We start from the raw sequence: 25,409 nt of genomic DNA, 5'->3' as shown, positions 1-25,409 counted from the left end.
GAAGTGTTGACCCAAGACAGAAATACGGCCTGTATCTTGCCCTGGAGAGCAGACCTTCCCCTCCTGGTACCTGTAAAACATCTGTATTACTCCCCGTGAGTCTGTGAGCCTTCAGGACCACCGGAAGGAACAAAATGCCATCAAGCGTTCCAGTGTTGCTGTCAGATCACGTACAACACCCGGTGATGGTCTGCATGGGACTGATGGAACATAGAATGGACTTGCACCTCAGGACCTCATGCCTCCAGGCACATCATCGAGCACTGGCCCATAGAAGAGTATGGACATCCACTAATCATCACTTGTCTTGAACTGTACCAACATACGTCGCGATAAAATTGTATAAGCGTCGCGATATACCGGATCTCTGTATTAGGGAAAGCTTACCCTTTAGTTAACCTGATCATTGGTTCACGCCGTGAAGGGGTGGAGTGTATGGCAACTGCTGAGTCACGGCCTGAACCTCTGATTGATCACCTGAGGTGAGCCATGAGTCAGCCAGAGGAGCACAGGTGAAGGCAATTCACCTGTGCTACCGGAAGGGGTGGAGCCTGGCTCCACCCCTCCTGGACCTATTTAAGAGCTGGCTACCAGAGGGGAAGGATCTCTTCTGGAGATCCTCCTCTTTGATATCTTCTAGTGAGCTCAACCCAAGGGTAAGCTCTTCTACTTATTCTCTTTTGTGATCCCTGTTTGCTTTGCCTTACTCTTTTGATTATATTGCAATTATAACATCTTGGTTATACACTTTGCCTTACTCTTTTGATTATATTGCAATTATAACATCTTGGTTATACACTGACACATTTGAATTTGTTGTTACCTTAAAATCCAAAGCTTTTCATTAAGCAGAGGAATACCTGGTCCTTCTCAGGGATAGCCACTTCTGTAAGAATCTCATCCCACCTGGAGATTCTTTGTTCCTGATGGCAAGTTTGATGCTGAGAGCATCTCTTGTCTCCTGTTGTGGTGTGAGACAGGTTGTTCTCCAATTATTGTGCTCTGGGTTCTTTTCCTTGCAGAACTGCCTCATTCTCACAGCACACCTGTGATGAGTACCAGTGCCTGCACCAAAGTGTTGTACTTCACTGACCGCTCCCTCACACCTTTCATGGTCAACATACCAAAGAGGTGAGATTTAGTTTTGCCTTGCTTTGATTTGGGAGGTACTTGTTTCCTTGAGAACATTAGTCTGATCTCTTCTGGGTATGGTCACCACTAGCACAGGTTCCCTTTAACTTAGGCACTGGATTTTATACCACTGACTGAAAGCAGTCCCCTAGCTGATATGTTTGTTTTAGAACCCTAGGAAATTTTTTGTTTTTTAATTAACTTCAGAGAGAAGGTATCCAAACAGTTCTGTTCTGGCATATAGCACAGGACTCCTGTGCCAAAAAACACATCAATCAGTGCGAATGGGAAAGGGAGAAAGGCAGTTTCGAGGTGGTTCCTAGAAAATTTGGAGGAAATTCTTCCTCTGAAGAGGACCTTGGGGTTGACAGGAGTGTTCCTGGAGAGGCACGCTCTTCACATCCCTGTGGCTTATGTTCTGAGAGCCTAGCCTGACTTGTGCTTGTGACCCTGCATGCCATACAATAACACTTGAGATAAAGCCTGTCCAGGGTACTAAGGGTAGTGTTGGATTCTTTTTGCAGGTTAGGGGAAGTGACTCTGAAGGATTTTAAGGTAGCTATTGATCGTGAAGGAACCCACCGGTACCACTTCAAAGCCCTGGATCCGGAGTTTGGCACAGTCAAAGAGGAGGTAGGTGTGCAATTTCACTGTTGGCCATTGCTGGGTTCAGTGTTGTGACACAGCCCTGGAGACCTTGCTCACATCACTTCTAAACTAAAACAATCTTTGTGTCTCCAAACAGACAGCCAGGTTCCACAATTGTAGGTTAAGCTCCTTCTTCTGAGAAGCTAAAAATGAGATGTTTTTATCCTCAGCCAGAGCAATGATACAAACGTGACTGCTTGTCTGGGGTTTCCAGAGCCCTATAGGCAAAGGCTATTGGCAAAACACAGGCTACACTTCTGGCTCTTACAGTGGCTTTATGAAATCTGTTGCAACATTTATTTTAAAAACATCCTCCTACGTCATTTTAAAGGTCTTTCAGAGGAGCTGTGTTTATCTTATCTGTGTGCATCTTTTCCTTTGTGTGCTGAATTACACCTGTTTGAGCTTAAGCTGGTGTTGGTATGGATTGGATTCATTAAAGGTTATTGAGGGTAGTTCCTGTTTCACAAATTGATGAACACAAGTGCAGAGGGCTACCTTCCCTTGGGAATGGTCAGCTGACTATTTAGCCATTCTGCAGAAACAGATGGGAATTGTGTTCTGATGGATAAGAGATGTGTTTCCTGTGTTTATTTCACTTTTTCTGATTAAAAAATAGTAATGACTGTTAAGGTTGAAGAAGGAGCCAGATCTAGTTTTCAACTTAAAATCTGAAAACATTGAGATGTGTCAGCGTTGGGTGAGGTGCGTGTTATGTGAGCTGTGTTGTAGAATTGTAACTTGGAAACTTGGATCTCTGACTTGATGCCTGCCTCTAATGCTATTCACATGTGGGAGAGCAGTGACCAGACTTCAGATGTGACTGGACTCTTCTTTCATAGGTATTCCATGATGATGACATCATTCCTGGATGGGAGGGGAAAATTGTGGCCTGGGTGGAAGAAGACCATGGGGAGAATTAATCAAGCTTTTAGGTCTTGTCACTATGGAAACCTGTGACTGGCTGCTGAGCTCAGAGAGTGACCAAAAAGCATGTGTGCTGGAAGGAGTCCAACGCAAGCTGCCAAGAGAAAGGGCTTCTCTGCAAACAGCGGGTAATGCACGTTGTGTGTACGGACGGCTGGCATGGACACCTGGCTTTCTGTGGCCAAATACAGACAGCGTTGTGGGACTGAAACAGTTATCTGTGGGAAAGAAACACCTTGCTTTTTCCTGTCAACTAAACCCTAACGGCCTTAATGATGCATTTTTCCTTTCCCTTGCTTCTCAATTCCTGCTGTATGTGCTGCAGTCTGTGAGCTGGGCATCTCAATCTGGTTTGTTGTACACAGTACTGCATAAATCTACTCTGATGGCAAAAATGCGAAGCTTTGCCTTTGTGAGTCTGAAGAAACAGCTAGATTGTGCAAGCAGAAGGTTTGACCAGCTTTGGTCTTGAACGTGCATGTGTTGCAGGAGCAGAGTGAACTTTGTGGACAGTCAGACTGAGCAGACCTGGGGAAGGAAGACAGTCTTCTGGAGGTTTTATGCATGATCTGAAGCAAAGATCACCAGCTTGGCAAAGCTCCCTTTCTGCCAAATTCAGGCTTCTGGTTCCTAGCCTTGCTTCTCCCATTTGTCCTCCAAAGATGTACTTCCGAGGTCCTCTGGGTTTGTTTTGTTGCCATGGGGACTGTGGGATCTTGGTACTTAACTTTTCTGGTGAAAGTTTTCGTTTTGGGATCAGCTGCTTCCCTAAGGTACTCTTAGCCCCTCCCCCCTCCTTGTTAAACCCCTTTCTGCACTCCTGCTGCCTCCTCTGTTATCATAGCAACTGATTGTCACCTCCTGTGCACAGGCATCACTATGCTACTGTCTGCTGGTTGCTAGAGCCACCAAACATCAATACTCTTATAATAAGTCCTGTCAGTAGCACCATTTCCTTGCTATGCCTATTGCTGGGCTTTCTGGAGGAGCAAGGAATTGAACAGTTGATTGAGAGGGTCTGAGCCCTGAGATCCCTGAGGCTCTGTGGGGTTTGTTTTGCTTTTTGTTCATTCTGTTTTTCCCCTGCTTTGCCTGCCTCTGTCCTCCTGCTGCCTGTCAGCTGTACTTGCACAGCACTGGCTCTGGTCTGCAGCAGACACTGTTGATTTAAAATTTCAAAAGGCAAGTCAAGGCTCTGCTCATTCTCAGTCCATGTGGCCCTTTCATGGGCTGCCCACATGTCTGTACCGTGCATGAGGCTAGGAGGGGGTGAACCTGGTTTTACTGTTTTATATTAACGTGTCCTTTTGTAAATATGTTACTGTTCGGAATTATTTTGTACCAGTTTACATTGTCTGAGGACTGTGGATATTTTTATACCAGTGCAAGTGCTTTCTGTATATTTCTGCACGCATTATACGGTGTTTTACTCTCTAGTGGATGCTGAGATGTTTTGTATGGTCTTCTGTTCACACAACACTGGGTTTGACTTTATTTTACTTTGGAGATCCAACTAGTTCCTATTGGATTTTATGTTTTGCCAGCTTATACAGGCAGTAAGAACGCTATTTCTTCTTTCACTGCTTCACTGTCCAGGAAAGAGCTCAAGGATTTTACAAGGCCCTGTGCCAGTCTGGCACAAGATGGCACGCCTGTATGATTTGTTGTGTGACTTTTTCTTTACAGACAGAGGCTAATATCAGTAGGAGACCTCATCAGTGGGCAAGTTCATCGGTGGGTGCAGGGCAGGGGAACCCATCTCGCTTGGAAAAGAAGGATTTGCTTCCTCCCTGGAAATAGTTTTCTGTTGCATGATCTTTAGTGGGTTGTTAAGGACAGTGTGGGGTTGTTATATTGGAACCAATTGTTGTATTTCAATTGCAGGCTTTTTTTCTCAAGTGTTTCTTCAGTTTTTGCTCACTGATTCTATTTCAGCAAGAGCCACACATTCGGGATTTTATGGAGACAGTTTTCAAGGTCTGTAGTTGCCAGTTCCAGTGGCCAGTGCTGTTTGGTGCTGTTATCAGAGCTTCTAATGGACACCTTGCCTTTTTCCTACGGGAAAAGACAGATGCTAGCTGATACAGGAGGCGGTCGGGAGTCTCAGGCTTGTTCTTAGGGCAGTTCAGGTGACACCTTGTGGACACACATAGCGTGCTTACTGAAACTCAAATTTGGCCAAATGCTTTCCAGAGCAGCAAGGAGCTTCGTACTTGAGAAGGAGGAAGACTGAAGACTGTACCTTTAATCAGTACTGACATCACACGTAAGCTGGGACAAAACAGGTGTTACCTGAGACAGAACTGATGCACTGCTCTGTTCTCGAGCTCCTGGATGTGGCTCCCTGTGTTCACAGAGCTGGCACTGAAGCAGAAGCCCCATTTTGCCACGCTCCCCTCAGCAGCGCTGCACTCACAGGCTGCTTGTGTTCAGCTTTGTGCCATGGCTCTGCAGCCCTCCCCAGCCGTTTACTGATGTTTGCTGATTTACAAGGAGTTTGGAAGTGGTAATAAAGGGGCAGAGGAAAGAGGGAAAGGCCTCTGTGGGCTGCTGCTCCTCGTTGGTAACAGCAGCAGCTGTTGTGCCGACATGGAATCTGCTGCAGTAACTTCAGCAGGTTTATTATACCGCACGTACAGCAGGACTTCCATTCTGTTGGCTGGAATTCGTGTTTATTTCTGCCCGTCTGCCAACTTACTCACCTACCCCTATACTTTTGAGCTGACGCAGTGACGCGATCTGTGCTAAAATATATTTTTGTAGAAGCTCAGGACGTGGCGCTCGCCATTTCCTACGCGACCCGCGTTATCGCCGCAAGGACGGCGCTGCTTCCCAGCGCATGCGCACACCGCGCCGCCCCCCCCCCCATCCCCCACCCCGTCCGCGCTTTACGGCAGCGCAGCAGCGTCGTGCGAGCCGTGCGGCGCCGCGCCCGGACGGAGGAGGTCACCGAGCGGCGGCGGTGCCGCGGCGGCAGCTCCGGCTCCAGGATGTGGCGGGTGTTGTGGCGGCGCGTGGCTCCGGGGGCAGCGGGGTTGGCGCGGGGCTGCCGAGCGTTCGGCGCCGCCTCCGGGATCGGTCGCGCCGCGGCGGGGGGCGGCGGGGCTCCGGGCCGCGGTCTGGTACGAAGGCGCGGCGAACCGCTGCCGCCTCCCTCCTGGCCCCGCTTCGTGCCGTGCCGCTGCTGCAGCCTGCCGGCGCACCAGAAGGTGAGAACCGCCCGCCCCCGGGCCGCCTCGCCCCGCTCGGGGTCGCTTCCCAGGAGCCGCGGGCCTCGATCCCTCCCGCCCGCGCTCCCCGAGCCCCGCCGCCGCCGGCCGCGCCTCCCGCGGCTCCCTCGCTCGGCCCCGTCCCGCCCCGCTGGGGTGGCAGCCGGGTTCTCCCTGCTGTCCCGCCCTGCCCCGGCTCCCCGCTGCCGGTGCCGCTCGTGCCCTGACGCCGCCCCTCCCCCCGCAGGTGGCTCTGCCGGCGCTGTCCCCCACCATGCAGATGGGCACCATCGCGCGCTGGGAGAAAAAGGAGGGCGACAAGATCGGTGAGGGGGATCTCATCGCAGAGGTACGCTGAGGGCCTTTGCTGCTGTGCTCTCGGTTCTGCCACTGCCCAGCCTCGCCTGAGCACGTTTCCAAGTTCTCTCCTATGAGAGCGGTGAGGTGCTGCTGAGAGGCTGAGGATGCCCCGTCCGTCCCTGGAGGTTGGATGGGGCCCTGGGCAGCCTGATCTGTGTTAAATGTGGAGGTTGGTGGCCCTGCATGCGGCAGGGGGTTGGAGCTTTGTGATCCTTGTGGTCCCTTCTAGCCTTGTCCATTCTGTGGTTCTTCCAGGACTGGTTGCTGGATTTGGTCTTTCTGAGCAGGAGGAGCACTCGCCCTTCTGAGAGGCATCCTCTCCCCAGCTGGCAATTTGTGCTTTGTGCTCCCTCACCCTACGCTGCCGTGCTGGAGGGCTTGGAGCTCACTGGTATTTCCCTTTCCATAACGTTGTCCTGTTTGCTCTCTCAAAGGTGGAAACAGACAAAGCAACAGTTGGCTTTGAGAGTTTGGAGGAATGCTACTTGGCCAAAATTCTGGTACCAGAGGGAACAAGAGATGTTCCTATTGGGGCCATAATATGTATCACAGTAGAAAAGTATGTATTTTCCTAACCCTTTATTGAATTTTCTCTTTTGGGGCTTTGTGGGTGCCCTGTGTTAAAGGCCATGGCGATTTCATCGGACTGATTTTTTTGTTTGGTTGTTTTTAGGCCTGAACATGTTGATGCCTTTAAAAATTACACTCTGGATTCTGCAGCATCTGCTCCCCCTGCAGCCTCAGTGCCTCCCCCTCCAGCTGCAGCACCCTCACCCCCACCTCCGCCTTCTCCTCAGGCTCCTGGCAGCTCTTATCCTCCTCATATGCAGGTAAGAGCATTGTTAACCATCTAAGGTTTGTTGCACATTTCTTTTTTTTGGCATCATTTGCTGTAGGATGTTTTATCATAAAAACTGTCAGGAACTGTCAGGAGAGCATTAGCTATTACAGGACTGCACGGCTCTCAGAGTGGTGCATGCTTAAAGCAGCTATTTGGGGTGGTCCCAGAAAGTTTTCTTATTACTATGATTTTTTTTTTTATCCCAGCTGCTAGTAGGATATGCTTGTTTCTCCTGGTTACTTCAGCAAACGAGAAAGAAATTGCTACATTCCTATGGTTTGGACAGCTCTGATACAAAAAAGACCTTGTACTTAGTGTGAATGAACCCCGAGGGCTCTGCTCAGATCTCAGCAGAACCCAGAAGTGTGAGATACTCCAAACATGCCACATGTGTTTGTGAGCAGCTGAAAATGAGCTGTATTTGTGGATAATCTGTTTGCTTAGGTACTGAAGTGTGCATCCATTGTTGTTCTACCTGAGCATTTGTAGCATGGTAGTTCTGTGATGTTAATTTGAAACACAAGGTGTAAAATATCTCCTTTCACAGCTAAGGTACATGGAAGCTGGTTTGTCTGAGATGTTATGAAAAGTTTGTAAATGAACTGGGTTTCTTGATCTGACTTAACTCTACCTACTTAACTTGGTTAATTGGTTTATTTGTCCAGTTCTGTTCTAAAGCTGTTATATGTGCTGTGTTTGTTGTACACAGTACGTGTCTAAACCTACAGCATGTTTAAGCACTTGGTGGAAGACAAGTCTGTATAGCTGTTACAGGAACCAGGCAAGTTTGTCAGAGACAAAGTGACTTGCTGAAGCCTTCCTTTGAGCCTTACAGACAGCAGCTGCCTGCTAGTGAATTGGGTACCTAGATTTCTTCGTTTTTGCTTTTGCTTGTTTTCTTGCCTTGACAAAAGAAGCCAAACTTCTGTAATGGAATCAGATCTAAGAGTGTGTTAAAGGTTGGCTGCTTCTTTAGGTTGGCGTCATTTAGTCAAGAGCTCTCAACTATGTCCCTGCTCCTTTTGAGTCACCAAATCTGATGCACTTGTATTCTGGCTTACAGGTTGCTCTGCCTGCTCTGTCACCCACCATGACAATGGGTACAGTGCAGAGGTGGGAAAAGAAGGTCGGGGAGAAACTGAATGAGGGAGACTTACTAGCAGAAATCGAGACAGATAAAGCCACAATAGGTGAGTCAACTCCAAAGCCAAGAACGGATGAGGGAAGATCTAGAGGAGCCTCTGTGCCAGCTGTTCCCTGGCTGCTCAGGGCATGAAAAAAGGGCAGTTAAAAAGTATCTTGTGCTGCTGGAGAGAGAACCACTGGAGCTCCCAGAAATAACTCCTTCCCCATCAATCCACAGTAGGAGTGTACAGTGCACAGAGATGTTTCCTGCCTTTTACACTGAAAAGAATTTTTTGTCTACTAAATACAGGACAGCTTTAGTTACTTAATCTTTCAGAGTTACCATTTGGTGCGACAGGCACCAAAAGAATTTTGTTTATTTTTCCTTCAGGCTTTGAAGTGCAGGAGGAAGGCTACCTGGCAAAAATATTGGTGCCTGAAGGAACAAGAGATGTGCCATTAGGAACAACCCTCTGCATCATTGTGGAGAAGGAGTCTGATATTCCTGCTTTTGCTGACTACCGAGAGACTGCAGTAACTGATATGAAGGCACAAGTTCCTCCTCCTCCTCCTCTCCCTCCTTCACCAGTAAGGACCCTTCTTAGGCAGGGAGAGAAGTTACGGGGACGATTAAGAGTGACTGGCTGGATCTGAACTGTGGTGCTGGTTAGACTGTATGAAGCCCTGACTCCAGTAATGTTTATGATCCTGTGAGTGCAGGGCTAGCAGGTGCATTCGTGATAGAGATCACTTCTTGGGTTGGCCCTCCAAAAACTGGAACAGCAGTTATGAGTGCTTCTTGACCTATTGCTCTTACCAGTTTGATGCCTCCCTGAAAATTAGGAGCATACATTGCATTATTTCACTGTTTCGGTGTAAAATTAAATAGGTTGGTTGATGTCCTGCACTGGAAGTTTCTGCTTTGATTTCTAGTGCTAGGAAACTGTTCTGAATCCTTTCAGATTACAGATTATTTCTGTTATTCCCTTGACTGGTAATGAGATAGTCCTGTTCTTTGATTGCACTGAAGTGAAACCTTCAAGACTTTTGCAAAACAGTCGTGGAACTAATGGCTGTGTTTGTTCTGTTAAGGTGGCGGCAGCTCCCGCTGCTGCTGCTGCTCCTCCCCCGCCTGCTGCTCCTCCAACTCCAGCAGTCGCAGCACCTGGGCCGCCTCCCCGGAAGGGAAGGATCCTGGTTAGTCCCCTAGCAAAGAAACTGGCGGCAGAAAAAGGAATTGATCTTGCCCAAGTGAAAGGTAAGGTGCTCTCACTGTCCTGAGGTGTTTGTCCCTCTAGCTACATATTTGCCTGTTCTTTGCTTTTTTCCCTGCTGGGGACATTCAGCTGTGCAGCTGTCCCCACCGATCTCTGTTGAACAAAACCTCCTTGAGAAGCAATGCCCTTTTGCAACTAATCCTCTTACATTTTTCTTTGACACCCTTAGGTACTGGACCAGATGGTAGAATCACAAAGAAAGATGTGGAGTCTTTTGTGCCACCACGGGTTGCCCCAGTGAGTAGACTTGAGGTCACTGAGGATGGGTGCACAGAGGCAGGATTTACCATTTTAGGAACTTCATCGCTGTGTGCCTCAGTGTCGTGTTTCAAAATCACTCAAGTACTACACTTAATAATCAGTGGTAGGGTTTGGCACGAACTTGGTTGTCAGCAGAGATTGAGTCAGTGTCTATTGCTCTCAAGCAAGAGACAGCATGTCCTCAGTGCTTGCCTTACCTACTGAGCTACTCTGCAATTGATACCTGGATTGTGCCATGAACAGTGCTGTCCTCCTCTGGTTGCAGGCTCCGGCAGTGGAAGCAGTTCCTGCAGCTGCTGCAGTTGCAGCAGCACCAGTGGGGACCTTCACAGATATCCCGATCAGCAACATTCGGAGGGTGAGAACGTTCTTGCCATTCCTGGCACCGTGATTTACAATCAGGAGTTTTCTGAATTTGTTCATTTTCATCTCCTCTGTTGTGTGCCTACAGGTCATTGCTCAGCGGTTGATGCAGTCTAAACAAACAATACCTCACTACTACCTTTCTGTTGATGTAAACATGGGAGAAGTACTGGTGCTACGAAAAGAACTCAATCAGGTGAAGTATTTGGGGAGCTGTGGTGAGATAGCTGAAGCTAGGAGATATGGTGAAGCTGCGTTCTCTCACGGGTTTCCCCACCCTGGTTTTGGTGATATGCCAGTTTGGCTTGGGGAAAAATAGTCCTTTCAGTGTCTCACCTACGTGCTGTAGATCAGTTTTGGACCGTCAGTGACAGGAGAACTTTTACTGAGGAGCAGTGCGCTGACATCGAACTTCCCTGAGAGGGCCACTTTGTACTCTGTGTGCTGGTGTTCTGTTCTTTCAGATGAAAAGTAGGGAAAAAGATTTAAAAAATTTTTAAGACAAAAAAGGGTAAAAATTTCAAGCAAAATTATGTTAATTCTAAGCCAAGATTGGGGAAAAATAGTCACCGAAAATTGTGCCTTGAATTATGAAGGAGGTGTATTCATCTCCTGCGTTATCTTGGCACTTCTGATACGAATGTTTACAGTCAGTATGATTGTTTTTTACATTTTCTCTAAACAAGGCTCCATGCAGTGACTGTCCAAATTATTCAACGTGTGAGGGACAAACTGACAGCTCATATCTCTTCATTTACAGATGGTCTCAGATAATGTTAAGCTTTCTGTCAACGACTTCATAATTAAAGCTTCTGCTCTGGCATGCTTGAAGGTGCCTGAGGCAAATTCTTCATGGATGGACACAGTTATTAGGCAGTAAGTTTATGGTACGGTCGAAGCCAGAAACTTTTTTTGTTCAGTAAAGAGTTCATGGCACAGCAGCAGATAATCTGGTGATATTGCAAGGAGGGAGGGGAGCAGGTTTTGTACAGAGGTTGAAGGGGTTTAATCCAGGTGCTGAGAATCTTGTGTCGGAGGTTAAACAGTTGTTGCAAAATGAATGTTAACTTAGAATTGTCGTAGTGTTTGTGAATTTTTTTTCTTTCAGTCTTGCTAACGTAACTGGCACCTCTGTTGTGTCTTGCAGAAATCATGTAGTGGATGTGAGCGTTGCAGTGAGCACTGCTGCAGGGCTCATAACTCCTATTGTGTTTAATGCACATATAAAGGGCCTGGCTTCCATCAGTAAGGACGTGGTCTCTTTGGCAACTAAAGCCCGAGAAGGTAAACTTCAGCCACATGAATTCCAGGTGAGGAACTCTAGTTGCTGTTAACTGCTGCCATTGGCTTCTGTCCATGTTCAGAATGAGCAAAGTCTATCTTGTGATATCTCAGTCATCCTCGTTCTGCATGAAACGCCTTTCCTGAGTTTTCTGTGAATGTCTTTTTCTTGCAGGGTGGCACTTTCACAATTTCCAATTTAGGAATGTATGGCATTAAGAATTTCTCTGCCATAATCAATCCTCCTCAAGCCTGCATCCTTGCGGTTGGTTCCTCAGAGAAAAAGCTGGTGCCAGCTGACAATGAGAAGGGGTAAGCATTCATCTGGTTCTCTGCGTCCTCAGTTTCTGGATCTGAACTCTGAAATAACGGCTACGCACACAGTTGTGTTTTTTCCTTGTAGAAGAGGAATTATTATGGTCTGCACTCCAGTGTGGGCATTTTGTTCGATGTCTGTCTCCAGACACCGTTGTTGTTGCCAGTTCTCTGATTGAAGCTGCTTGGCTTTGTTCAGTCACCGCCTTGGCTGTGATTTATAGAAAATTCTGTTCATGTTTTTTTTTCCTTTTCTTTTTTTCCAGATTTGATGTGGCCAGTATGATGTCCGTGACACTGAGCTGTGACCATCGTGTTGTAGATGGAGCTGTTGGAGCACAGTGGCTTGCTGAATTCAAGAATTTCCTTGAAAAGCCAGTAACCATGCTGCTATAATTGAACCATGCAAAGCAGAATGTTCCTGGGTCACACTGTTCTGTTTTAAACAAGCTATTTAGACTTTAGTATTCAGACTTATTAAAGAGTTCCATTTTTTATTTTAAACATGTATTATATTATCTGGTAATGTTCTTACCAGTCTGTACAGAGAAAAGGTTTGCAAAAATGCTTTTCAAGGCAATATTACATCTATTCTGTATGTTTATACAGTTGGTTAACTTGCAAACTCTTCCAAAACAGTTTAGCATCCCAGATTTAAAGATGATCCAGGCAGTATGTGTGCTGCCGTCTGCTTCTAAGCTAGGTTGGATGAGGTGGGGGTGCATAGCAGGTAATTTCACCACCTCCGTTTTCAGAAATTTGAGTTGCAAACATCTCTCCACAGGAGTTCAGATGAGATGAAACTGAAATACAGGAGGTGAATTCCCTTATTCTATTCTCTTGCTGGGATGGGTGGCAATGGCAGATGCACTGAGGGACTGAAGCCCCTGGGAATAGTTTCTCAAAGGCCAAGTGTGAGCATTCCAAGTCTCTTTTGGAATTTAGCACTGGTTTGGACCTTCTCAGCTTTGGGATCCCTTCTGAGCACTTTAAAGGTGAAAGAACACTGATACTGTGGTGTCACATCTCAGGCATCACGGGGAACGTGCTGTCTTGTCATAGACTTTCACTTACATGTGCTTCTCATATGAAGATCTTTAATTGCTTTGCCTCTTGCTGGGTTAGTATCAGACTGTGATGCCATGGAAGTAACTGTTCTGTAGAATTTCCAAGAGACTTTGTGTGTAGGAAACCATGTAGGCAAATTACACATGCTCCTAATCCCACCAGTGGGTGTTAATCATGTGTGATGCGAGCATTCAGAAACTTTTTCAGGCTTTTTCTACCATAGGAGTGCATTAGTCACCAGTACTGCAGTGCTGCCCTGAATTGTCTGTGTTGTCCCAGCCTCAGCAAACTGCAGAATTGCTGTCCATGTATATATTGTATGTAAAATGTTGGAATTGCTTGTTGGACTTGAGTCCAGTTACCCCAGTCATTGTATCCCGAAAGGGGTGCAATGCTGGACGTGCTTGAGTTCCACTTCCTGCATGGAAATGTTTGTGCAAAAAGGAGGATGGTGGGGGAACTTCAGCACGACCAGGAGAATTGAACGGGGGAAAGTTAACCAAAAGCTGAACCGCACCAAACCAAAAAGAGACGAAGCTGATTTGTAGCTCTGTGTCTCACATTGAGTGTCCCCTGTAAAGTTCTGCTACAAAACCCACTAAAGATATTGAAAGAAAATACTGTGGAAATTAAATATTTTTGTGGGAACTATTTAATGTCTGGTTGCTGTGATAGCTGGTTTTCATGCCTGGCTTAAGCAAAAAAGTGCATTATGTTTTTGGGTTTTTTTTTTAATGATCTAAAATATCTGGGTTCCAGACTTGCTCTAGTGAACCTGTGTTCCATTAAATGTTTTGAACTACTAAAACACGTTGCAGTGCTTTTCTGTGGAGTCGTGTGGCTGTTTGTACTGCTGTGGCACAGGCAGCGCTGCTCAGCCGTTCCATCTGACAGCGACACTCACCCTGTTAACCTTCAGTTGTAATCACAGATATCCCGAGATGGTCATTAAGCACAGGATACCACGCAGCACCGAGCTTGAGCCTTCCCAGCTTCCCTGCTGCACTGCTCAGCAGCAGCTCAAGTTCTGGCTCATGGAAGCTTTAGTTTTCTCCCTGCAGTAAGAGCGGTCAACACCCTGCAGCTGCACTCCCCAGATGAGTCTGGAATAGGATTTGTTGGGCTGCAAGTCTCTCCCCCGTGTGTGCTTACAGTGCTGGTGCTGCCTGCTGGCTCTGATAGCTGCAAATCCCCGGTGCTTCTGTACAGCCTTCTAAGAAACAGAGGAGAACCTGGGGCTTCGTGGTCTTTCAGGAGTTTACATTTTAAAGATGCAGCTTTTGTCTGTTTTGATTTGCGATGTACCCTACAATACATCACTGCAATAATGCGATGGTGTGTGCATTTGCCATAGGCGCTAAGCTCCCTTTTGTTTTCCCCCTGGCAGCGACTACTAATTGTTCTTAGTAACCTTTCATTGCTTCTTTATTCTGTAAATGAATGCAGGTGGCTTTCCTGCCTGAAATGCTCCAAAATTGTTACTGGTTGCTTCCTGCCTGGAACTTCAATTCTTACCATGCTTTGGATATACAAAGCCTGTCGTTTCGTGGTCTCATTCACAGATTTCTAAACTGATAAGAAGCGAGGTCGGCACAGTCAATGACATAACCACAAAGTGCTGCAGGGAAGGTCAGCAGGGGTTGGCTGTAAGCAGGACGTGTAGAACTGTGTGTGATGCCTCTGCTGGCTGCTGCAGCATGAAATACACATCAGAGCTGCACTAAACACATTAATCCAGTAAGCAAAATAACCTATTGACCAACAACAACAAAACGCCTGCTACTGCTGTGTACTAATGATGTAATAAGTGTATGTGTGCATTTACATACAACTATTAATGTATTCAATTATTTCTTGAGTATTTACAGTCTTATGTTTTCCAAAGCTCAGTGGGCCACTATTCCTCCTGACTTCCTTTTCTACATATACCTTTGAGATATTCACCTCTGAAGATGAGAAAGTCCATTAACTCACTACCAATCAGGAGTCAGGATTCTCATTCTGGGCTTTTGTTTAGTTCTGTCATCTGAGAACACAAACTAAAGAATGCATCCCTTATTGCCCAGGCTTGGCAACAGGTGCTGTGATGAACAACACCCCTTTTCCTTTATTAAACACAGCTGTCGTTGTTTCTTCATCCACTAATTCTGGCAGATCTACTTGTAATTTGTATTTTTCAGGGACATTGATGATCACGTCATCCTAAAACAAGGAAGTAAGTGATTAACTACTTAGCAGTGAATTAGCAACAAGTATTTCTAAGAACGTGGTACAGACAGAAAAAAGTGAGGTTATTCTTGTTTGTCTTACCTTGGAAATTCTTAGATCACACTCAGAAACAGAGCTAACCTCAGGCAACTCAACTTTCAGTGTAATTCTTACTGGCTCGTTATTTGCATCCCTCACAGTGGTCATTTCATAGGCAGGGGTGCTGAGCTCCTCTGGCACTTCTGTACTGCTGATTTCCTCTATCAGCTGCACTTTAGACTGCGGTACACTTTCTTCCTTCAGCAGGACAGGAGCGTCGCTGCAGTCCTCAGCTTCTATGCTGTGCAGCAGCTGATGGAGTATCAGTTCTTTGAAGAAAAGTGAGGTTTTTACATCAGTCAGTTACTAAGAACTGAAACGTTGGCTACTTGGCAAATACACCACACAAATTTTAGCTCTGCCATTGGCATTTCTGTTAGACAGACCACTGCTTCTCCTTCCCTCACAACTTGCTTTCTTGCCGAGCTGTTAAGAGTTGCTGTTTTCAGAGTATTGGTTACAGCAGCAACCTCTTCTACTCACTTTAGAGGAAAAGAAACTTGGCACCACAAAGGATCAGACCCTGGCAGAGCTCCCATGTCTAGAGATTACAGGAAAAAGGAATTTGCTCTTTCAGTAACACTAGTTTCTTAACCCTAATAAAAAGGAAAGTAGAGACAAGCACCACAGATGAATGCAGGCAGATGGCAGCCTGGTACGAATCCTACCCTCTTACTCAATTTACTTTTTTAGAAGTGTTTGGTTTACGCTTAAGAAGTGGGGTCAGAGAGGTGAGGGCTAGGGATGCTGTAGAAATCAGGCCCTTAAAGACAGCAGAAGCAGCTCTCCACCTACCCTTCTCTGTGCTCTGACCGAGGTGGGGTGGTGGCAGCTGCCTGCCTTTCAGTCGTTGCCACATCCTTTCTGGGCTTCCTTTCAGCTTGAAAGATTCAATTTTGTACGAATGTGAAAGAATAAGGTTGCACCGCTCCTCTACGAATTTCAGCGTTAAATGAATCAAATGTTCCATTGCTTCTGGGTTTTCTTCTCTCCTCTGCAGAACATCTGGGTTATATGCAATATCTATAATGCTGTAAGAGGCTACAGAAAACAAGTTGTGTCAAAATTACTGTATTGGCACCACATCCCGCAGTGTCTGCAGACCCCATCCCTGCAGGCACTCAAGGCCAGATGGGATGGAGCCCTGGGCAGCCTGAGCTGGCGGGGGGCAGCGCTGCCCACGGCCGGGGGTGGCGCTGGCTGGGCTTTGAGGACCCGCCTTCCCGTTCGGGGTTCCCTGGGCACGGAGAGCCGCGCCCGCCTTCCCTTCGCTCCCCCCGCCCGGCGCAAGGCATCGCACCTTCCCCGCCCGCCACCTCCTCCAGCGGCCCCGCGATGACGGGGATGCGGGCCCGGGGCTCGGCAGGGGCCGGCACCCGCCTCCAGCCGCAGACGTTGACGAAGAGCGGCCCACAGGCGGCGCGAAGCCCCCGGCGCCGCTCCCCCGCGACCGGCAGAGTCCGCACGCACAGCCGGGGCTCGGGACGGGAGCAGAACCGCTCCGCCTCGGCGCGCCGCTCCCGCAGCAGCCGGCGGTATTTCTGCGGCTCGTTCTCCGCCATCTCGTCCAGCAGCGCCCACAGCCCCAGCGCCGCGTCCACCATCGCCTAGCGACAGCGACCGGAAGTGCCCCCCTTCTTCCGGTCCCGGCCCGCCCGGCGGCGGCACTTCCGGCCGGGAGCCGGGATCGGGCCGGGCGGCGGAGGCGCGGGTCCGTGGAGCTGCGCGGTGAGAGCGGGAGGGACGGAAAGAGGAAGGAGGGAAGGAAAGAAAGAAGGAAGGAAGGAAGGACGGACGGACGGAAGGAAGGAAGGAAGGAAGGAAGGAAGGAAGGAAGGAAGGATGTCCCGGGTGCCGGTGGGGAAGGTGCTGCTGCGGAACGTCATCCGGCACACGGGCGCACACAACAAGGTACGGCCCGGCCGCGGGCGCTGCGGCGGTGCTGGGCGCTCGGCCCCTGCGGCGCGGCTCCCGGGGGCAGCGCGGTGTGCCGGCGGGGCTCCGGCTGCGCTTTGTCGGCTTTCAGATCGCGTTCGCACGTAGCGGCGGCGTCGAGATGCGGGACGTGGGGAACGCGAGGTTCGTCCGTCCGTGCGGCGGTGAGCGGCTGGGCTCGCAGTCCGAGCCGGGAGCTCAACGTGTTCGGCCGTTCCCTTTTCGCGATTTTCAGATCCAGGAAGAGTCGGAGATGTGGAAGATCCGCGAGTGGGAGAGGCAGGCAGAGGAGACGTTCTGGCGGCGGCGGAGCAAAGTGCTGTCGGACACCTCCAGGTGGGCTCCGCACCGCGGGACGCGGCTGAGCCCCTTTGCCACAGCAGAGGGCGTGTTGTGATCGCGGTCTCGTAGTAACGTATGGAGACCGTAGTGGTTATATAGTTATATTTTCACCTGGGAGAGTTCAGACCGGGGCTTAAATCTGACCTTTCATCAAAGAACCACAGAACTGTAGAGGTTGGAGAGAATCCCACTGAGTCCAACACCTGCTAAAGCAGTTCTCTATGGCAGAGCACACAGATGGGCATCCAGACGGTTCCTGAATATCTCCAGAGAAGAGGAGACTCTGCCACCTCTCCTCTCTGGGCAGCCTGTTCCATCACTTAGACAGTAAATAAATTTTTTCTTGTGCTCACTTGGAGCTTTCTGCGTCCCAGTTTCTGCCTGTTGCCCTTTGTGCTATTGCTGTGTGCCACCAAAAAGAGTCTGCTTCTATCAACTCACTCCCACACTGCAGATAGTTATAAACACTGCTGAGTGCCCTCTCAGCCCTCTCTTCTCCAGGCTGAACAGCCCCAGTGCTCTCAGCCTTTCCTTATGGGAGATGCTCCAGGCCCTCTTCATAATTTTCAAAATTCAGCTGGTGCTGACCAAACTGCAGTTTCAGTCAAGTCAGTTCTGTTCTCCAAGTTCCCCATTTTCTGTGTTTATAACAGCTGTGTATCACTGCAAATTGTCAGTCTCCTGCAGAGCTGTTTGTTGTGACAAGCGAGGTGACCCCTTCTAGCGCAGTGCCTTGAGCATCCCTGCATGCCACGAATTGTGCTGTGTGCAGTAGGCAGTGATAAATGTGTAAATTTATTTACAAATAATGTAAATGGTGTTAGTTACTGAACTGGTTGTAGAAGAGCTCTAGTGATGACTGTCTGTTAAAATGATAGTTGGTCTTCTTGCATAGATGGACACCCAAGACTTGCTGGATTTTTGCTCCCCTCGCTGGACTAACCCCTTGCTCAGAAAGTTTCTCCATCAGGACTGACAGCTGAAGGACAACTGTTCTCTTTCTGCAGCAGTCGGATGCGCAGTGATGGCTTTGATGAGGAGGGCCACGGGGCTGACTGGAAAACAAAGAACTCCCGTTTTCTCAACCCAGTCGAAGATGATCTTTTGAGAGCACGGTCATGGAATAAAAAACTCTACGAATGTGAAGCCAACATGCCAGACAGGTCTGTGGAGGGCATCAACATTCGGTGACCATAATTGTAACTAGAGCATCTTTCATAGCGTCATAGAATCACAGAATGGCCTGGGTTGCAAAGGAGCACAGCACTCATCCAGCTCCAACCCCTGATGTGTGCAGGTCGCCCGCCAGCAGCCCAGGCTTCCCAGAGCCACATCCAGCCTGGCCTTGAATGCCTGCAGGGATGGGGCATCCACAGCCTCCTTGGGCAACCTGTGCCAGTGCCTCACCACCCTGTGTGTGAAAAACTTCCTTCTAATATCCAACCTAAACCTCCCCTGTCTCACTTCAACACCATTCCCCCTTGTATTCTGGAGTACTGTACTGAAACTTACTACGAAGTAGTGTTTGATCTCATCCAGTAAGTCAGATGCACTTTGCACTGACACACAGAGTGTCTGATTTGAATTTACCAAATTTGTATTTATCAACAGAATTCTTAAGTCACAGTAAGCAGCAAAAGCTCAGCCCTGCATTTTCCATCTAAGTTTAGTATTTGTTACTTTGTCCAAGGATAAGTCTAAAAATGCAATTCAGTGCTCTCTGGGGTTATTTTAAATAAATATGAGTTGTATTATTGCTGTGATTAGAAGTAGGAAGGAGCCTAAAAACAGAAAGTGCTTTTAAACTGCTAACCAAATCAGTTGGTTTTCCTTCTTTTTTTTGGTACTGGGAAGGTTCTGATGCCTCTCTTGTTGTCTAAACCAATGCTCATTCTGTGGCTCTGTCTTTTCAGAAGTTTTTTTCCCTGAACTTCGGTCAGTTTGTTGCTAATAGATGTTTCTACTTTCTCATAGATGGGGCCACAGTGGCTATAAGGAGCTGTACCCTGAAGAGTTTGATACAGATAGGTAAGGCTAATGGGGCCGCAGATGTATCCCAAATTTGTCAGGCTACGTAGGGAATTTTACAAACTGAGATTATGAATCTACTTTTAATGTCAAAGCAGCACTATTGAGTTTCAGATACCCACTGAAAAAAAATGTGATGCATTAATGTGGTTCCCTTCTTGCCTGAGTCTCAGGAGAGGGTTGTATCTCTTAATTAGACGTTTGGCTTTAACTTGAGTTACTAAAATGCTCTGAATGTTGGGGGTCTGGGCCAACAGAGAACCAGAGCAGTTGGCTGAATCCAAATCAGATGAATCAGATATCAGCTCAGGGTTCCCCTTTGCCTTATAATATACCCGTGTTTTCTGATTTGCACTTTATCTGGAGAGAATCAACTCTCCCAGCACCCTGGAAAGTGGAGACTTAGCTCTAAAATAAGATCTTAGAACTGATCATTCCAAGGTTCACCTAGCAGTAATCAAATACAATATTTGTCAGACTTACAGATTGGAAATAACCCTTCATAAATTAGTTTTTCATCACTCACTGGCTTTCAGTATCTGTTCTCCTTGGTTCTGGCTCAAATACCTTAAATGGAGATAGTAATAAGGTGTGGACTCAAGCTGTTAACAAGCATTTGAAACAAAAACACAGCTACTAAGTGTGCTTCCCTGAACTATTCAACTGAATTGATGGGCTTGCTTGAAACAAGTCCTGGCTGTTCTCTGCCTGCCTGTTTGCTTTCTTCTTATCATCCTTTGTTCTTCTTACAGTGACCAGCAAGAAGGAGACAAACAAAATGCTGTCAATGGAAAGAAGAAATCTCATCTGAGAAAACAAACTGCCCACGAGTTGCACAAAAGGAAAAAAACAAAGAAATCGCACAAGAAAAAGCAAAAAAAGAGATCACACAAAAAGAGGAAGAAAAAGGACCAGGGAAGGTCATCGTCAGATTCCTCCAGGGAGAGCGAATGCTCTGAAGAGGAGACTTCAAGCACTCAGAAGGGGAAACACAGGCGCAAAAAGAAGACCAGGAAAGTGCCTGCTAGGGAACCTACCTCTTCCTCTGGGCAGGAAAGTGACTTTTCCCATGCAAGCCGCTCAACCATCAGCAGCTCTGAGGACAATGAATCTGAGGAGAAAAAAGAGAAACACTTCACTAAAAAGAGAAAGAAGCGTCACAACTCTGTGTCGGAGCGGCACAGCGAAGTAGCAGAGAAGAGGAGCAAGAGAAAGAACTGGAAAGTGGCCGCTGACGAGAAGTCGGAGGAGAGCTCAGAGGAGGACTGATGGGGAGATGCTGAGCTCGGGCTGCGGCACAGACAACGCGATAGAGGACAGAGGCAGGTATTTTTCTTTCAGCACTGTGGTTTATACGTCCTGCCATCCGCAGGGGAGATGCTGAGCCCTGGCAGCCAGCTGTAGCTTCTCCCCTGCTTTTCACTGTTTTGATGCTCAGGAAAGCAGGGGACCAGTTACCTGTCTTGCACATTGGCTAGTTCTGCCAACTTGAGGTTTTCTTTATATGACTGGTTGGTTGTTGATGAACAAAAGTGTTACAGGCTGTCTGCAGGGGAATTCAGGCATGTTTGCACCGTTTTATTTTTTTAAATTAAGTTTTAACAGTTTGGAGTTGTTGGTTTGTTGGGTTTGGTTTTTTTGTTACCCAAGTCATGACCAAAACTTGCAATAAGAGTGGGGAGAGACAAGAAGTCCATTGGCTGAGTTGCTAACAAAGGAAATGTCACTGGATTTAGCCCTGTGGTAGCTTTGTTTTCCCCTCTCCAGCAGAAGACCTATATGGCATCGTGCACAGGTCAGTGGGGCACAGAAGGGAGCGTGAGAGAATGCTCTCCTTCAGCAGAAGGTGCGCTGACCCCTTCCACAATTACGAAGAGAAGACACCAGAGTGATTGTTTCAGACTTCTCTCCAGCTCCTGGCAGCGCTGGGTTGTGCCCGGTCCTCCTGGGGGTGCTGAACCTGTGCTGGCAGAGAAGCCTCGGTGGGTGCTGTGTTCTGGCTCTGGTCTGCCCGATGCATTAATGAGAGATTGGTACAGAGTGGCTTTCCCTGCAGGTGACAGCCAAGCCTTGTTTTCACCAGATAAATAAATGAAGACGCGTTTGATGCACCTGTCACTGTTTCGGAATTAAACCCAGGGGCAGCCCAGGCCTGAGCCACCGGGGTGGTGCTGCGCTGCTGCCGGAGCAGGGCAGGGGCTGGGGCGGGCCGAAAGGAGGCAGAAGAGGGGCGGGTGGAAGCGCTGCCCCGCGCGGCTCCGGCTTCGGCCCGCACGGAACGCGAACAGAAGTACCCGGAGGCCTGGGGTTCGGCGCCCCGTGTCACTTCAGAGCGGGCAGCGGGGGCTGGCAGCCGGGGGAAGGGCTGCGCGCTGCCTCAGGCCGTGGCTCCGTCCCCAAAGCAGAGTCACCGCGAGGAAGGGACCCAGCGGGGAAGTTCCTTTACGAGCGCAGCCAGCCTTTATCGCAGCGCTTCTCTGCGGCCACAACGCCCAGCAGTGCCGCCGCTTCGCGGACAGCACTCTGGGGAGCCGCACCCTTACAGCCGCGACCCACTCCGCCGCGCCGTGCACAGTTGTGCGTCTGGCAACCCGGAAGCGGAAACGCGTGTGAGCCAACAACGTCCGGTTCCGGCGCGCAGTGCCCTTGGGCAGCAGGGGACGATGGCGGCGCTGGTGCTGCTGCGGGCGGGGCTGGCGCGGCCCCGCGGCGTCCCGACGGGTGAGTGCCCGCCTGCAGCCCCGCGCCGTCCGCCCCGCCCGGCCCTCATCCGGCCTCGCTCTCTCCGCAGCTCTGCTCCGCGGGACCGTCCTCCAACGCCCCGCCGTGCTGGCGGCCGCCGCCGATCGCAGCGCTCCGGCCCGGCAGAGCCATGGCGGTGCCCCGGAGGGCCGCGGTACGTCTGCGGGACCGGGGCTGAACTGCGGCTCTGCGTGAGGGCGCGGTCGGGAGCGTCCTGAGTCGGAGGTTCAAGGCCAGGTTGGATGCCCTGGGCAGCCTGGGCTGGTATTAAATGGGGACGTTGGTGGCCCTGCATGTGGCAGGGGGTTGGAGATTCGTGATCCTTGAGGTCCCTTCCAACCCTGGCCATTCTGCGCTTCTGCGAAAAGTTTAGAAGCGTAAATAGGGCTTAATAGTTGTGTGGCCCTGCAGCGGTAATAGCGAAAGTGCTGCAGGTGGAACCTGTACGGCAGCGGAGCTTCTGGGTCACCGGGATCGGCCCGACGGGGTCGGGGGTGGGCAGGGCATGCTGCTGTGCACTGCGTGGGGATGTGGGGATTGAGCTGGAGCTGTTCTGTCACTGCACAACAGTGGGAGGTTGGTGCTCTGTGGCCATGACAGTGCAACCCAGGAGTGGGAAATGCACAGAAGTGTTTGTAAAAGAAGTTGGCTTAACTGCCACAGTGCTTTCTCTGCTGCCTGGCTGTGACTGCAGGCTGTAATGGTCTGTGTTTGCTTGGAGCTCTGCTGTTGAGTTTCTACTTCTTTGTATTCAAGGAAACTTCTCTTAACGGCGGCAAAAAGAGGAATATTTAAAGCAATCTTTGTAGGCATTATAAAACATATATACTGTTCAGAAGCATCTTGGTTTTGCTCAAATCAAAGCATAGTAGTCAGGTTGAAAAAATTGCATGGGGCAGATTGGACCAGGCTGCCTGTTTGTGCAGTTGCAGCACTTGAACAGAGCTTTGCACTGAACAGCACTTTCCTTGCAGGCAGTTCCAAGGCTGCATCCCTGCACTGGACCAGTGAGCGTGCAGTCAGTGCCCTCCTGCTGGGCCTGCTCCCCGCTGCCTACCTGTACCCCGGGGCGGCCGTGGACTACTCCTTGGCTGCAGCACTCACTCTCCATGGCCATTGGTGAGCACAGCGGGTTCCTCAAAACAGAGTCGGGTCTGAGAGTGAGGGTGGCCCAAGTCTTACAACCAGATGTGGCTCTGAGTCAGCTGGTTCTCAGCATAAAACTGCTGGAAAGAGAGGCAGGCAGACACTCTAGTGACTGCCACGGCCTTTGACAAGATTGACTGTACCTCGGGCTGAAGTTAGCACAGCTGGCAGTGCAAGAGTGGCTGCTTCTACTCCTGACCCTTATTCCACTGCCCGCTTACAGACAATAGCCATCATAATGGAAGAGTTGGTTGCCTTTCAGATCGCTTCCATTTTCTGCTGCTCTTCTATCTAGGGCTTCCTTGCACCCCATTTCTCACACTCATCATTAAGGTTTCAGAACCCCATCTAAATGAAACTGAGCTCAGTGTTCTGTTGTGATGGCATCTGCTGCAGGACTGAGAGTATTGCTAGGGAAAAATCCTAGGAAGAAAATTGAATATGCTTCTGCTTTTCTTTTGTTTTTTTTTACCAAATTGTCATTGCAGAAGGTAAACACAACTATGATTTTGGGAAGAGAATTGCCACATCAGTTTGTGGCAGTCTTCCTGTTGCTGAACAGTTTTACTCTGGAGCAGAGAGTTCACTTCAAGGCTGACAGATGTAGAAAAAGAAACAGTGCTAATTTCTAGCTACTTTCTAATCTAAAGACACGTCATGGAGTCCCAGAGTTCAGGCAGAAAGTGTATTTCCTTCAGTTTGCTTTCTTTAGGCCTTCAAAGTCAGATTAGTTACCCATGGCTTTGTAAAGGCACATCTCTGTTTGGGAGAGCTGTAATCAACACTTTCCACCCTGTCATTAAGAAAACTCTGAGCCAATAGTTATGTATTTCAATAGAATGTATGGAATATTTTTATGTATTTTTTTCTTACTTGCATCTTCTTCTTTGAGTGGGAACTAAATGCCTTCTAGGTAGTTCTAACATAGGGTGGTGAAAATACTGACTTGTTTGCACTTTCATAGCAGTGCTGCTCCAGTAGGATGCTGCCATAAGCTCTTTCTTGATTTCTGCTTGTTTCTCTTGTTTTTTAGGGGTCTTGGGCAGGTAATAACTGACTATGTCCATGGGGATACTCCCATCAAAGTGGCCAACACAGGTCTGTATGTGCTGTCGGCCGTTACCTTCGCTGGCCTCTGCTACTTCAACTATTACGACGTTGGTATCTGCAAGGCTGTGGCCATGCTGTGGAGCCTCTGAGATGCAACTAGTTGCTGGCAAACATGATTGTTCCTTGCTGCCTCTGCTTTACCATATTTTTAACAAAAAGTTTAATGCAAGAACAGTGAATAATCAAGGGTCTATAGTTTGTACATATAGCAGCCAATTCGGAGCTCATCCTTCAGAAATAAATCCCCATCTTTCTTTTGATTTATTGCTACAGCAGGAAAAGTCTTGGGATTTAAAGTGGGTAACGTCCAGTGAGTTGATTTAAGCTGCAAATGGGAAGGGGTGACATGAATAACAAAGTACAGCTGAGGATGGTTTCCTTCTACAGGCAGCTTCCATGAGTGTTTTTCTGAAATACTGCTTTCTGTTTTCAAGGCAGACTCAGCGATAATAGAACTATTATTTCTGACATCACAATGAACTGTGTGTAAGGCACTCCCTGTAACTCTTCAGGCCCTAAGAGAAAGGGGAATACTTTTTTCTTAATCCATCCAATAAAGAATTTGCAGAAATTGCGTGTGTCGTTCTGAATGATTTTTACTACTGCTGTTTTACTCTGCATATATTATATATTTTTCTAAAATCACTTCAAATACTCATTCAAGCTGTTATAGCTTTGCTTTATTCGTTTAGATATTATAAAACAAGCAATGTTTTATGAATATGAATATTTTATATGAATTGTCCTTAATTCCTAAAGAGTTAACATAGACTTTATACAAGAGTGATGTTCATAATGAAAATACAGCAAGAATTGACTTAGAGAGTTCTGTCGGTTAATTTGAGATGCTGTAAGTAGCAAATGGATTCCATAGTTTCCCCGGGAGCCTGTGTTCATCTGCAGCATCTTTTGCTTTGTAAATAACCACAGTTACGGATTTTCCTGTGTGACCAAAAAGAGAAGAACGTGAACCTTTAGAGCGTGGTAGACTTC

The 25,409-nt window shown here is 48.3% G+C and overlaps 5 protein-coding genes across 12 annotated transcripts in view; 4 read left to right on the top strand and 1 right to left on the bottom strand.

Annotated features, from left to right (window-relative positions):
• The window catches only part of DIXDC1 (DIX domain containing 1), a 32,582-nt gene extending 27,978 nt beyond the window's left edge, over positions 1–4,604 (top strand). For all 5 annotated transcript variants that reach the window (XM_042882604.1, XM_042882601.1, XM_042882603.1 and 2 more), the window contains 3 exons: positions 1,023–1,131; positions 1,656–1,764; positions 2,622–4,604. In XM_042882604.1, the coding sequence (XP_042738538.1) occupies positions 1,023–1,131; positions 1,656–1,764; positions 2,622–2,702 (299 nt within the window). In that variant the 3' untranslated portion in view covers positions 2,703–4,604. The remainder of the gene's footprint in view (positions 1–1,022; positions 1,132–1,655; positions 1,765–2,621) is intronic.
• Positions 4,605–5,681: 1,077 nt separating this feature from the next.
• On the top strand, positions 5,682–13,614 carry DLAT (dihydrolipoamide S-acetyltransferase). The gene is made up of 14 exons (XM_042882459.1): positions 5,682–5,915; positions 6,163–6,264; positions 6,710–6,834; positions 6,949–7,105; positions 8,180–8,306; positions 8,633–8,829; positions 9,334–9,499; positions 9,688–9,755; positions 10,045–10,137; positions 10,231–10,338; positions 10,903–11,018; positions 11,290–11,452; positions 11,599–11,735; positions 12,005–13,614. The coding sequence occupies exons 1-14, from the start codon at positions 5,697–5,699 to the stop codon at positions 12,132–12,134; spliced, it is 1,908 nt and encodes a 635-aa protein (XP_042738393.1). The 5' UTR covers positions 5,682–5,696; the 3' UTR covers positions 12,135–13,614.
• PIH1D2 (PIH1 domain containing 2) lies at positions 12,285–16,717 on the bottom strand. Its single transcript, XM_042882250.1, has 4 exons — positions 16,414–16,717; positions 15,909–16,154; positions 15,117–15,382; positions 12,285–15,008 (listed from the first exon to the last, which is right to left on the bottom strand). The coding sequence occupies exons 1-4, from the start codon at positions 16,715–16,717 to the stop codon at positions 14,862–14,864; spliced, it is 963 nt and encodes a 320-aa protein (XP_042738184.1). The 3' UTR covers positions 12,285–14,861.
• Positions 16,718–16,786: 69 nt separating this feature from the next.
• NKAPD1 (NKAP domain containing 1) lies at positions 16,787–21,270 on the top strand. Of its 4 annotated transcripts, none has more exons than XR_006181028.1 (6): positions 16,787–17,024; positions 17,284–17,384; positions 18,398–18,553; positions 19,365–19,418; positions 20,171–20,740; positions 21,189–21,270. XR_006181028.1 is itself a non-coding variant. In XM_042882257.1 (5 exons), the coding sequence occupies exons 1-5, from the start codon at positions 16,956–16,958 to the stop codon at positions 20,685–20,687; spliced, it is 897 nt and encodes a 298-aa protein (XP_042738191.1). In that variant the 5' UTR covers positions 16,787–16,955; the 3' UTR covers positions 20,688–21,029. The 4 variants fall into 4 exon arrangements, 1 of the variants encoding a protein (XP_042738191.1); XR_006181027.1 differs by having other exon boundaries at positions 20,171–20,744; positions 21,186–21,270; XR_006181029.1 differs by having other exon boundaries at positions 21,186–21,269.
• A 796-nt stretch (positions 21,271–22,066) lies between these two features.
• Positions 22,067–24,987, top strand: SDHD (succinate dehydrogenase complex subunit D). The gene is made up of 4 exons (XM_042882260.1): positions 22,067–22,139; positions 22,210–22,314; positions 23,135–23,279; positions 24,340–24,987. The coding sequence occupies exons 1-4, from the start codon at positions 22,082–22,084 to the stop codon at positions 24,503–24,505; spliced, it is 474 nt and encodes a 157-aa protein (XP_042738194.1). The 5' UTR covers positions 22,067–22,081; the 3' UTR covers positions 24,506–24,987.
• The last annotated feature ends 422 nt before the right edge of the window (positions 24,988–25,409 follow it).

This window comes from Lagopus leucura, unplaced genomic scaffold (genome assembly GCF_019238085.1).
Source record: "Lagopus leucura isolate 7727_CA_CO unplaced genomic scaffold, USGS_WTPT01 Super-Scaffold_100034, whole genome shotgun sequence".
Classification (NCBI taxonomy): domain Eukaryota; kingdom Metazoa; phylum Chordata; class Aves; order Galliformes; family Phasianidae; genus Lagopus; species Lagopus leucura.
This window is presented reverse-complemented; position numbering and strand designations above follow the sequence as displayed.

What these genes read in the sequence shown, in the direction of transcription:
- DLAT (XM_042882459.1), top strand. Translation starts at nt 5,697, where the DNA reads ATGTGGCGGGTGTTGTGGCGGCGCGTGGCTCCGGGGGCAGCGGGGTTG. An exon ending in CGATCAGCAACATTCGGAGG is followed by an intron (nt 10,138 to 10,230) that starts GTGAGAACGTTC and finishes GTGTGCCTACAG; the next exon opens with GTCATTGCTCAGCGGTTGAT. An exon ending in TTCAGCCACATGAATTCCAG is followed by an intron (nt 11,453 to 11,598) that starts GTGAGGAACTCT and finishes TTTTTCTTGCAG; the next exon opens with GGTGGCACTTTCACAATTTC.
- NKAPD1 (XM_042882257.1), top strand. Translation starts at nt 16,956, where the DNA reads ATGTCCCGGGTGCCGGTGGGGAAGGTGCTGCTGCGGAACGTCATCCGG. An exon ending in GTGCTGTCGGACACCTCCAG is followed by an intron (nt 17,385 to 18,397) that starts GTGGGCTCCGCA and finishes CTCTTTCTGCAG; the next exon opens with CAGTCGGATGCGCAGTGATG. An exon ending in GAAGCCAACATGCCAGACAG is followed by an intron (nt 18,554 to 19,364) that starts GTCTGTGGAGGG and finishes ACTTTCTCATAG; the next exon opens with ATGGGGCCACAGTGGCTATA.
- PIH1D2 (XM_042882250.1), bottom strand. Translation starts at nt 16,717, where the DNA reads ATGGTGGACGCGGCGCTGGGGCTGTGGGCGCTGCTGGACGAGATGGCG. An exon ending in GGAGGTGGCGGGCGGGGAAG is followed by an intron (nt 16,155 to 16,413) that starts GTGCGATGCCTT and finishes TGTTTTCTGTAG; the next exon opens with CCTCTTACAGCATTATAGAT. An exon ending in GTGATCTAAGAATTTCCAAG is followed by an intron (nt 15,009 to 15,116) that starts GTAAGACAAACA and finishes TCCTTGTTTTAG; the next exon opens with GATGACGTGATCATCAATGT.
- SDHD (XM_042882260.1), top strand. Translation starts at nt 22,082, where the DNA reads ATGGCGGCGCTGGTGCTGCTGCGGGCGGGGCTGGCGCGGCCCCGCGGC. An exon ending in GCCCCGCGGCGTCCCGACGG is followed by an intron (nt 22,140 to 22,209) that starts GTGAGTGCCCGC and finishes CTCTCTCCGCAG; the next exon opens with CTCTGCTCCGCGGGACCGTC. An exon ending in CGGTGCCCCGGAGGGCCGCG is followed by an intron (nt 22,315 to 23,134) that starts GTACGTCTGCGG and finishes CTTTCCTTGCAG; the next exon opens with GCAGTTCCAAGGCTGCATCC.